Source organism: Stegodyphus dumicola, chromosome 4 (genome assembly GCF_044657685.1).
Source record: "Stegodyphus dumicola isolate Sdum_Otavi_A_Nest chromosome 4, ASM4465768v1".
In the NCBI taxonomy this organism is placed as follows: domain Eukaryota; kingdom Metazoa; phylum Arthropoda; class Arachnida; order Araneae; family Eresidae; genus Stegodyphus; species Stegodyphus dumicola.
The window spans coordinates 10,351,255-10,364,029 of NC_140771.1; the positions used below are offsets into that span (position 1 = coordinate 10,351,255).

The window sequence follows — 12,775 nt, forward strand, 5'->3', positions numbered from 1 at the left end:
TTCCCCTTTGGTGGAAAGATGAGCCTATTTTCATTTTATATTTGGTTTCGCAAAATCACTCGTCCTTGCTTTGTTTGGAGCTTCCCTTCGTCTTTAACACAGAATGTTTTGCTCCTTGAAGAAAAGGCGCAGAAAGGAAACCATGAGAAATGAGTTTTCTGAAATCAGGGTTTATGTAAAACTTTCGCAAATCAAAGCTCCTTTTTATCCTTTTATATCTCACATTGTTATGCAATTTATGTATTTTTCTTTTTGTTCTGTGAAACTGAGATTCCGTTTTGCTTTACTGAGATTTAGATATGTTACCGTAGAACATTTTGAATCAGAGTTGAGATTATAAAACCGTTTTCGGGCAATGAATGCATAAATAGACTGTCCTCAAAAAGTTAAGGAACAGCATGTTTCTTGTGGCTAATTTGATAATGAAGCAACGTAGAAGCAATAAATTCACACAACATGTTCACTAAAACAATTCTTTAATGAATGCGACATAGTATATTTCTAAAGTTAATCACAAACATGAACTCCAACAAAAAATTGTACTCTTAGCGGAGAAATTCAGTCTTGGAGAAACAGTGTATCACAGCTTTTTGAGGAAAAATGCGGTGGAACATTACAAAAATGGGTTCTAATACGGAATGTGTCCACCCCTAGCTGCAATACATTGGCGGCAGCGACGTTCCATGCTGTCAATTAAGTGGTCAGTCAGTGAAATGGGAAGTAGAGATCAAACACGGAGTAATCCTTCTTCAAGCTCCTCTAACGACCTCGGAGGTGACCCTAGCTGCAATACATTGGCGACAGCGATGTTCCATGCTGTCAATTAAGTGGTCGGTCAGTGAAATGGGAAGCAACGACTAATTCTCCCAACGTAGCCCCAAAGATGCTCTCTCGGATTCAGGTCTGGTGATTGAGCTCGCCATTTCGTCCGCTCCATACCGGGACACTCAACATATTCTTCAATAACCCGAGCTCGGTGCGGTCGTGCATTATTGTCCATCAGAAGAAATCCAGAACCAATAGCAGGAGCATATGGGCGGAGATATTGATCAAGGATCTCGCACTGGTCAAAGTTCCTCTATGAAACACATACAGGTCACTGTGACAACCGAGAGAGATCCCAGCCCAAACCATTATTCCACCACCTCTGTAACTGTGTCTTTCCACGATGTGGGATTGGTTGCATCTGGTACGTTGTTCCCTCCAGATCAGCTGACGACTTGAATCACTCTCCGTGTGAACCTGGACTCGTCTGTGAAGAAAAAAAAGACTCCAAATTGTTGACTGGTCCAGGAGATGTGTTCTCTTGCCCAACATAAAGGGCCACCTCTGTGCTTTCGTGTCAAGGAGCCACCAACAAATGGTCGTCTTACAATGTGCAGGCGTTTGCGCATTGTAGTAGCTGAGATTCTTGCTCCTGTTACCACTAAATGATCTGGCATGAGATTTTTTATTTTTTTTTTAGATTACACTTTTCATGAAAAATGACCAGCAAAATTTAAAAAAAAGTTATTGATGACTTTTGTTAGTTGACTATGTCAGTTTAAAATTCTATTCTATTATTATATTAATTATATATTATTATGTAAGGATTATGTTAATTTTATTAACAGTTGAATTTTGAGTTAAACTTCCTTTCCTATCACTTCTTAATTTCAACTTACCACTTACGGTCAGAACTTAGTTTTAGAATCACGTTTGAATGCAAATTAAGGAAGAGCGGTATTTAACCGCGAAGTTCTACTGTCTTAGTCAGAGAGAACCAGAGATTCTGGCTAGCACGCGTCCGCCTTTTTAGGCTACTCTCTCTTAAGCTATTATTACGCTCCCCCGTACTTTAGGCCCTTGATAACCTCGCAATCAATTAGCATTAGGAGGCCAACTTTGTTAGAATTTCGATAGCTTCGGCTATATCTTTCTAATTAAGATTTAGTTAATTTCTTAGTCTCTTAAGTTGAAGCCCGAGTGTCGGCTTTATTGAACAACTCTGAAACTGATTTCTATTAAATCTTATTTGAATAATAGAGGGTCATTTAACACTTTCCAAGTTTTATTTAGTGTCTCACGAACTCAAGCGATTATTCGCTTACTAGTTCTTAAGATTCTCCACATTCAACTGTAACTTAGAAGTACACAGTACAGAATCTTTACAAATATATTAATTATATAATATATTATATTCTTATATTAACTTTCTATGTTTAAGTTTCCATTTTACATTTTCAGCAAATATTTATCAGTTTATAAAAATGTACGAAATTAAATATTATCCTTTCTTTCATCTTGCGCTCACAAATCGTTATGCGAGTATCCTTTCACAGTTATTAAAGCATGAAAAACGCATGTCTGCGATGTTATCGGCATGCGATGATTTGTAGGTATTTTATTTTTTATCACGATATTTTCGATTGCGATGTTTTTAAACTGCGAAGTTTTGAACCACTTTATTTTCGACGACGATATTTTGTACCACGGTGTTTTAGAACTGCGATATATTCTCTTTGCTTTATTTTCGCCGACGATGTTTTGTTTCACGACATTTTCGCCTTGAGTTGTTTTCTCCGCGACGTTTTCGTTCGCGATGTTTTCGGCGAACACCGAATAAACTGTTGATAGAAATTAAAAAGAGAGTAACATTTTGAAATAAGTGGGACTTGCGAAGTCGGCAGCAAAGACAGGAGGAGACATTTTTGTTTGTCGTGTTGAAAACGTATTTGGTACTGTTAAAAAAAAAAATATAATGTAATATTAATATAATTAATATAATGTAATGTAATATTAAAAAAAAATGTGTAATTAAATTTGACCCAATCGAAGCTTGCCTTTCATTCGACTGGCTTAGACCTCCTGTTTATTACGGCGCCAGACATATAACACGCTGAAGTACCATCAGTAATCTGGTACTATTTCTATTCTTTATGCAACGGTGATTTCATAAAAATTTCAAAAGAAAATAGAATAGTAAAATTCTTACCTTTCGATGCAACTCGAATATTCTGCAGAAGGGTGTTACTTAATATCGGCCTCAAGATGTTAAATGCTTGATAGAAGAAAAATGGCACTGTAAAGTTGAAAGATGTTTTAATTAACCAATTTACAAAAAAGTCATTAATTCTTTCTTTCTTCAGGTATACATTTTGAAGCATTTATTCATGTGTATATGGAATAAAACTTTAAAAATGTATAAAAGCAGAGAAACATTTTTAATCATATTAATTTTAGTCAATGCAATTAATCGTGTATTATTAATAATAACCAAATAAACTGGTTAAAGTGAATGATTTATGAGAATTCATCACATGAACCAATTCTTAATAATTTCCAACAGTGAACGGTAACTGTAATAATCTTCAAAGCGTTCAGTTTGAGATTTGTAAGTACGCATCCATATTTTTTCCTATTCCAGACTGTTTACGTTCCTGTGTCAGAACGGCGCCGAAATGGATGACGTAGTTTCGATTTTAAATATCCTTAATAAATTCAATCACTCTCGGTCTCTTTAAACCAAACTGAATACATTTAGTAATAAAACATTATACGTAAACATTTAGTAATAATTCAGCAATAGAGATAAGCTTTAGAATAAGAATTACAACCGTTACAGGTCAGCTACGCTTTTAGCGACCGAATTCTACGAACGACAAATCTCAAAAGCGTGTTGCCAACGCAGGGCAACGAAAAGGTGGAAATTAATTCGATAGGCGTGGAAGTAAACACAGACCTTCACTTCAGCGCCATCTTCAGCGCATTAATATAATTTTTTCCAATGGCAGATTGGGAACAATTACAAATGTAACCCAGTCCATTAATTCATACAAGGCCGGATGTGGTGGTCTCTTTATTATGGAGGCACCTAATAAGTGGAAAACCATCGCCTTTCCTATGAAGAGACGGACAGTTACAACCATGCCTTCTCTGGGATTCGAACCCAGGAACTTCGGCATCGCAGTCAGCTTCCCTGACCACTATATCCAATGGGCGGCGCATCAATATAAATAAGTGTCCAAAAAATTGTGAGCATCGTGCGTTTTGTAAAGTGACAATGGCCGAGAATTTGCTAATAAAATTATTTAAGAAGCTTGTAAAATGTGTAAAGAACTCAAAATTGTTTATGGTATAAGGAATGTCTCCCGCTTTCCTAGCGTGCCTTCGTGGTATAGTGGTTCTGCACCCTGGGCCGGTATTCCAGAGGTCCGTGGTTCGATTCCCGGCGAAGGCGTTTGCTGATTTTTCATTATGCCTGCTTCCAAAAAATACCTAAGGGGAAGATTTTGCAGCTTTAAGAAAGCAGTCTAATAATGATGTTCAAGTTCAACAGTAATCTTAACTCAGGATGCAGATGTAGGTGCCATGAATGTGAAACATAATAATGATGACACTGTGAAATAACGATAAACATAAATAATGATGAATAATGATGATAATGTGAAACTGGATGACTTGTGTGAAGAGTTGAAAATAATAAATGTTCAATGTCTACGAAAAGGCAGAAATAAAACAGCTGGCCGAATAGAACCAGAAAACATAATTCTGAAATAGAAAAGAGTGGTGATGTAAAGAGAAAAGCAAAAATATGCATTGTTATTAAAATGAAGGATTATGAAGAAAGCAAGGGAAATTCTTCTTCTGTACTCCCATGAAGTTTCAGAAAACATACAAGATGCTCGAAGCTCTACTAAACACTCTCTAAATCAGCAACCGGAAAGCATTTTACGGCTTTCGATGTAAAACTTCTAACAAAAAATGTAGGACAAAACGTTTGGACAAGAATAGACTGATTACACTACCGATTACAGCTGTTATTATATCAGAGGAAACTGTTATCTAATACGTTATAACTAGGCACAGAAAATGACATTTTAGACCACCTCTATACAAGAAATGATTTTATTTGCCCAAAAAGCTTTTATACAGTGGCATAAATAGACCTAGGCGGCCTGTATGCTCCCCCCTCCATAATTTGAAGGCTTTCAGACTTTATATTACGCCCAAAGGAGCATTTTGTGACGTTTTATGTGTTACCATTATTAAATATTATGTTCTTCGCACTTAAATCGCATAAAATTCAAATCGTATATTTAAAAACAGCATATGTTTAGAATTTCTGATAGATAGTCTCGAGCTGGAGATAAGAATGTTTTTTTCCGTATAGTGTTGCCATTGCTCTCTCTGAAATCATAGAGTTTGTTAATCAAAAATTCATTTTTTAAGTTTTACGAAATATGAAATAAATAATAAAACAAATTCGAAATTCAAAATTCGGGCTTCCAGTTGCGAATTTTTGGGTGGATGACTACATTACTTAAAATTTGATAGCTCTAGGTACCCTCGTTTCTTCATAATGCGAGAAACACGCATACATTCATGCATATTCTTCACTATTTAATTTCTTTAAATACAGTGCAGGGCGATAATATTTGCTGGCAACAATTTGAAAATAGATTAAGACTTTTATAGTGATTCAACGTAAAATCCCGTTTCAAGACTAATAGCCCTTCTGGATTAACATTCCTTTGGGCTGAAAATTCCTCTCCCAATTTCCTATAGCCCTTCAAAAGTTTGATAAAAAATTCCAAAATTTTTGAATGAAAATGAATTTTATCGTGCTCAAAACTATTTTGAGATATTGCTCTTGAACTGAATTTTATGGTTAAGTGGAAAGACCGTGATATTTAATAAATAAATGTAACACACAAAATGTTTAAAAAAAGGCTCCTTTGGACGTAATTTAAAATCTGAAACCTTTCAGATTTTTTTTTTAAATTTTGCTTTTTTTTCCTTGTATCTTTATTTTTAAATCAATAAAATTTTAGGAGGGCCTCATTCCTGGTTATCAAATGGTTTTTATTTCAGCTTAACTGCTTTTGTGTATAAAAATTTTATAAGATTTTTCTTTTATCCTTGTTTGCATGCCACAGACGGTCTTATTTCCGAAATAAATATTTTGTTAAAAATGTAATAATGTTGTACTTATAACGTAATTTGTTTGTAATTTGCTGTTTCCTAAAAAATGGAATAACGTTAATCTGTAATGTAATTGGTTTGCAAATTTTTTGTTCATTTAAGGTGTTTGTGGGTAGTGTAATTCTTTTATGTAAAAATTAATGAATATATTTTATAAATAAACATATTTTTTATGGCTTATCTCACTTGTATGACGTAATCAGATAATACCCAAACATATATATTTCATAAACAAAAGTAATCATTATTATAATGCTTTATTTTTACATTAAACGAATTTTATTGCTAATAAAACTGTTAAGGTATATACTTTCATGCATTTTATACCGTATAACATTAGAAAATTACATTAGAATTTGAGGCTTCAATCTCTTATGCTTAATTAATCACAGTGAGCAAACTTCATTGGCAGTTATTTTCCAGTAAATGTGAATATTATGCATTATTTATCATATTCACCAAACGACGTGCTTATTATTAATAATAACTGGTTAATCCTAAAGAGCACTAACTGATTTTTAATGGAAACCCTAATATATATGTGTGTGTTAATTATAATTAAAAATATAATAAGACAAAAATTAATAATTAAAATTATAATTAAGTCTACTTTAAACACGCCTTCGTCCCCCGATGAGAGCATATTTAAAAGTAGTTTTGATTGATCTAGTATATTTCCCCGATACTTCTTTATTTTTTCTGATTTTTATTTTAATTGTTTATAAAAATGTTTAATGGTTCGAAAATTAACGGCCTAAGCATTTCTTAATTTTGTCACTTAAAGTTATTTTTAAAAGTAGTATTATTAGTCCAAAGGGGCAATTTACCCAGAAGGACTATTAACTTCGTTTTGGTATTTTGCGTCGATTGACTACAAACATTGCTTCATTTTTCAAATTACTGTCACCAAATATTATAGGCATGTATTATATTTAAAGAAATTAAATAATGAAGAATCTGCGTAAATGTATGTATGTTTCTCGCATTGTGATAAAACAAAGGTGCCTAGAGCCATCGAATTTTGAATTACGTAATTCTCCACCGAATAATATGGGCATCTGGAAGCCCTAATTTGGAATTTGTTTTATTAATGATTTCATATTTCGTAAACGTTCAACGAATTTTTGACTAAGAAACTCAAGAATTTCAGAGCGAGTAATGGCAACGTTGTACAGAAAAAAATATTTTTATCTCCAGCGCACGAGACTGTGTATTGGAAATTCTAATGATAGGCTCATTTTAAAAGTATTTTGCGACATTGCTGTTGAACTGAATTTTATGATTTAAGTGCGAAGAACATGATACTTAATAAATAAAAGTAACACACAAAATGTTAAACCAATGCCCCTTTGGAAGTAATGAAAAATCCTTCAGAATTTTTTTTTTCTTTTTGATTTTTTGAGGAGGTTTTTAAATGAATTTATTCATTCGTTTCTTGAGAAGGTTTTAAAAAATAAAATGTTTATATATAAAGAAGAAGATCTGTGTGTTTGGTTATCCTCTAATAACTCAGTCACTACTACAGCTGCCGTCACAACACTTTCTACAATTCTTTTCTGGGTTCTGTAAAAAGTCGATGTCCACTTCTTTTCCGAAACAAAGTAGCTAAAATAAGAGATATTCATTAAAAACTCGGAAGAACGATAATTTCCGCCCTCATTTTTCCGAGTGGCAACAGTCTCGCAAGCTGGAGATGAAAATCTGCTTTAATTCGATAGTTGTTGCAACAGCTCGCTTTCAAATCCTAGAATATGTTAATAAAAAATTTCGAAGTTTTATGATGAAATAAAAATAGCATTACCAAACGTTAAATATATTATTCCCGATTCCAAAAAATTCGCCATTTTAAACCGGAGTCCGTTGAGGAGAAAAAAAAAAGAACAAAGGCAGCTAAAAAATTTAATAACACAGAATGAACAGAAAAATGCTACTATTAATAAACTAGGAAAACAAAATTAAATTAGTGTTAAATATAAGTACAAATATTAAAACAAAACTTTAATACCATTGACAAAAAAAATGTTATATAAATGAAAATTGAAATAATCCAGTGGAAAATTATAGCATAAAAATGGAAAGTACATAAAAACATGCGATGATTTCAAATTCAAAATTCCAGTAAATTCAAGTTGGAATTTGATCTGCCAGAAATATTTATAAAATCGATTTAAGAAACACTAATGTTATTACTTTTATTATCATTAATATTATTGTTATTAAATAAAACAATAGCTATAATGTCATTGCTTTTAAGTTATCAATGCAATCTTGGAAACATAAAAATAATTAAAATAATAACATGTATAAAACTATAAGATAAAAAGGTAAAGAAGAAAAGTGCTGAATAAAAATTTACACATATACCGTTAACTGCAAGTATATTCTTCCAAATTTCTGGATAATAATCTTGCACGTTTTTTACCATATCCAGCCCCAATTCGATAACTGAAATATAAAAAAAAATCATTACAATATGAGATAGTTACATTATGCATTTGTGTGCTTGCGAATTTAGGCATCTAGATTTTTAAGTTTTTATGCAGGTCGAATTGTAATTAGTTTGTTTTAGCTTTTTGAGGTTTTTTATGTTTAAGTTTTTTTTTATCATTTGTGTATAATTATTTGTCTAAACTGAGTACAAAGGCATGTAGGGAAAAGACCTGAACATTTTAGAATTTTTAGAATTTTATTTTAAAATGAAAGTTTGATACTTAAAAGCGGCTTTGAGTCTCAAATGATTCAGAGGAGCGAAACATGTATTCGGAACTCATTAATCAACTTGGTTTAAGGCTTCGAAACACTTTTCCCTTGATGAGTTCTGTTTGAAACATTAAACAGAGGATATTAATAAAAATTATTTTGTGTTGTTATATATAACGTTCTGTAATTTTTAAAAACGTTTTCCCTTCCCACATTGTAATTTTCATATAAAGAATCCGTTTTTAAAAGTTTCATTAATTCGAGTTTATTAAGTTTGGTAAATTTTCTCCCAGAGTAGAAAAGTTGGACCTTCATATAGCAAGAACAGAATTTTATTCATTTTCATTCCAACTTTTATATTTTATTTTTATAATTTTCAATCTAGTTGCACAAGCCCAGATTCGTTTCTTTGCTTTTTAAATTTTTTTAAAACTTCTTTAAGGCCCATTCTCAAGAATTTTTTTTATGAATAAGTTTTTTTAAGTAAAAGTTTTTTAATGAATTTTTAAGAGCAAATTAATTTGCGTAAGATAATAATTGTTGAGCAGGCAGGAGACAGACTTATCAAGGGAAAGCTGCCTCCAAACCTAACTGTTCAATTACTCAATTCGTATTTCGTCATCCATATAGGCAAGCGTATAGTAAAATTCAAAACCAAAAGTAAAACCAAATGTTGTGAATTACTAAAAAAGAAATTTAAACTAGTAGGAATTTTTAGCAAGTAAATGACTAGGAATTAAAATATTAATTAAATGTTTAAATAATTAAGAGAGAAAAACAAATTTTTTAGAAAAATAATTTAGAAACTCTTGCCTATTGAAAACTTCCCCTACACGAATTATGCATTTAAACCTAAAATAAACTATATACAATCTATCAAAATATAAAATAATACTAAAAAGGCTAGCAAATAGCAAGTTTTAATTTAACTTACCTAGAACTACACATTTGAACTCCTACGAGTGGATTAGCATTTGCTAAACTGAGGTAGAGTTATTGAAATTAAATTAAGTCTTAAAGAAACGCTGCTTTTACTGAAATCTGTATGTATTTCTTCAAAATATATACAGTTTCCGGTAAAAAAGTGATTTGGTGTATGTTTTCTTAAAGTCAACCAGCCACTTATTTAAGGAAAAAATATCTTATTAATTATTCAGGAAGTAGTTAAATGGTTAAAGAAGGAGCAAAAAATTCGCCATGTTTTCGTTTTTTCCCCTCTAATTTCTTTTTAATCCAAATGTCATTAGCCCAGAAGGCATATTAGTTTCCTAATGGCGTTTTGCTTCGAATGTCTAAAAGCGTTGAATCACTTTTCGAATTGTTGCCATCAAATATTATCGCCCTGTATTATATTTAACCAAATTAAATAGCTAAGAATTTGCATGAATGTATGCATGTTTTTCGCACTGTGAAAAAACAACGGTACCTAGGGTCATAAAATTTTGAATAACCTAGTCCTCCACCCGAACGTGGGTACCTGGAAGCCCAAATTTTGAATTTCGAATTTGCCTCATAATCTATTTCATATTTTGTGAAACGTTTACAATTTTTTATTAAAAACTCGACGATTTCAAAAAGAACAGTGGCAACACTGTATGGAATAAAACACTTTTATTTCCAGCTCGCGAGACTGTTTATCGGAAATTCTATAGATGTGATGTTTTAAAATGTTTTTAGTCCAAAAGGGTGTTAGCCCAAATATGTTGTCGAAACATGTATGTGTGTCTTAATGAAATAAATTACCCTTTGGGCGTAATATAAAATGTGAAACCTTTTAGAATTTCAATAAAACGTATGCCGTGTCGTTTTGCTTGATATGCATGGAGGCTTAGAATAAAATCCAAAAGTAGTCTTAGCTGACATAATGCATAATTTATACGAAATTATCTACTACTTTTAGTCAGAATTTAGTTTCTCTTTATAAACAGATACAAAATTGCTTAGATTGCTTTTATAACTCCAAGAATTAAATTATAATGTAATTGAATCGAAATATTCTTCACTTGTATTTTATCATTAAATTCTTGCCTTATTTAACAAGGACCTTTTTTGAGTTTGTAAAGATTATGTTAATTTTGTTAACAGTTAAATTTTAAGTTCCTTTCCTGTCAGATTCTTAACTTCAACTTACTACTTCCGGCCAGAACGTAGTTTTGGAATTTGCTGAATATTTAATGAGGAGGAGCGGTATTTAAACCACGAAGTTACTTACTGAGTCAGAGAGAATCAGAGTTTCTGATTTACGCGCGTCTGCCTTTTTGGCCACTCTCTCCCTCAAAGCTGTTATTACGCTCGGCCGTACTCAGGCCCTTGCTAAGCTTCGTAGTCAAATAAGTTAAGGGGCCAACTCGATTTGAACCTTGAAGGCTTCGGCTATACTTCTTTTAGTTAATCTTAGTTTTAGTTTAATTCTTAGTCTCTTTAGTTCAAACCCAAGTGTGCGCTTTGTTTGTACACTCGCAGGCGGAGTTTTGTTAAATCTTATTGGAATAATAAAGGGTTAGTTACCCTTCTATCTTGTTGTTTCTTGTCACGGAACGCAAGCGATTATTCGCTGATCAGTTCTTAGATTCTTCACTTCCAACATTAACTTAGAATTCCAAAGTGAGGAACTCTACAAGTTGTTTCGGTATTCCAACCGAGCAAGGAGATCCGTGTGGATTTAAATATTGTAAGGATTTAAGTATGTGAGTAAGTTAAAGACAAATGCATAAAAGCTCTCTGGGTTAATTTACCATTTCTGATCATATCTTTTAAGATATATTTTTTCCCACGTCTGTGTGATTTTTACTGTATTTATGCAGCATATGGAACAATATGAAAATTCCATGAAGTTCAAAAGAAACGTAATAGGAAGCTATATTCTAAATATTCTTGGATTCGAATTAATAAAGCCGTCAAGAAAAGTGCATAAATACCTGCGCAAACAGATCTAAATCTTTAAATCCTTTTAATCCTATTTCAGCATTAATGCAAAAGTTACACTGAAACATAACATCGCTGTATAAAGATTTTTTATACCTGCGCAAACAGATCTAAAACTGTAAATACCTGCGCAAACAGATCTAAAATCCTTTTATTCATATTTCAGCATTAATGCAAAAGTTACATTGAAACATAACATCGCTGTATAAAGATTTTTTATACCTGCGCAAACAGATCTAAAAGTGTAAATCACGCGCAAATAGATCTAAAACTACATTGAAACATAACATCGCTGAATAAAGATTTTTATACCTACGCAAACAGATCTAAAGCTGTAAATACCTGCGCAAACAAATCTAAAATGCTTTTATTCATAGTTCAGCATTAATGCAAAAGTTAAATTAAAACATGACATCACTGTATAAAAAGTTTTATTCTATTTATGAAATATATACTGAAACTGACCTACCGCTGGCATGAGCATACTGATGAACAGAAAAGTATTCTAAGTCAAAAATATATGTTATTTCATTGATTTCTCTTCCAACCTGAAAAGAGAATTAAATATGAATAAAACTGCTAGTAATTTAGAAAAAGGACATATTGTTACAAAATTATAAATAAATTTGGCAAAGAAAGCTTTCAGTTTCTTGTGACGCATTATTCAAATTTCTTTCATGCATCAGTTCATACATTAGCCTTTAGTATGATAGCTTGCTGTCTTGTCCAATTATTCATGGAAGAATGGTTGCCAGAGCATCAAGGATGCTGAACTTGATGAAGAACAAGTTAGAACAAGTTAGAACTATTTCCACCCCAGTTTTGAGGAAGAACACTCCTTGGGGGTGGTCCAAGGTTCTCCCACCCAACTCGCCTACCACCAAACCACACGAGAGCACTTTCGACTAGCTATAAGACACTATATATTTGCAAACATCCATGCCTTCTCCGGGATTCGAACCTTGGTTCTATACCGCAGAAGGCTTCCCTAATTATCTGGGCGGCACCTTTTTAAATTAATAACTAAAATGTAAAATTTATGATTTGAAACACTTTTACAGTAAACACATACAAATGCATTTTATGTATATTTAACTCTTGTAGCGTTGGCTGCCTATACAGGGAAGGGGTTAGTGCAGGGATGGACAAACTACGGCTGCGAGCGCACTGCGGCCCGCAGGACGGT

At 32.5% G+C, this 12,775-nt stretch overlaps 1 protein-coding gene across 5 annotated transcripts in view; it reads right to left on the bottom strand.

The window, feature by feature from the left end:
• Window positions 1-12,775, bottom strand: part of LOC118187654 (SEC14-like protein 2) — an 89,850-nt gene that overhangs the window by 18,595 nt on the left and 58,480 nt on the right. For 4 of the 5 annotated variants that reach the window (XM_035357927.2, XM_035357932.2, XM_085814539.1 and 1 more), the window contains 3 exons: window positions 12,059-12,137; window positions 8,329-8,409; window positions 2,975-3,061 (listed from right to left, as the gene is read on the bottom strand). In XM_035357927.2, the coding sequence (XP_035213818.1) occupies window positions 2,975-3,061; window positions 8,329-8,409; window positions 12,059-12,137 (247 nt within the window). The remainder of the gene's footprint in view (window positions 1-2,974; window positions 3,062-8,328; window positions 8,410-12,058; window positions 12,138-12,775) is intronic. The other variant, XM_085814540.1, reaches the window with a different exon arrangement.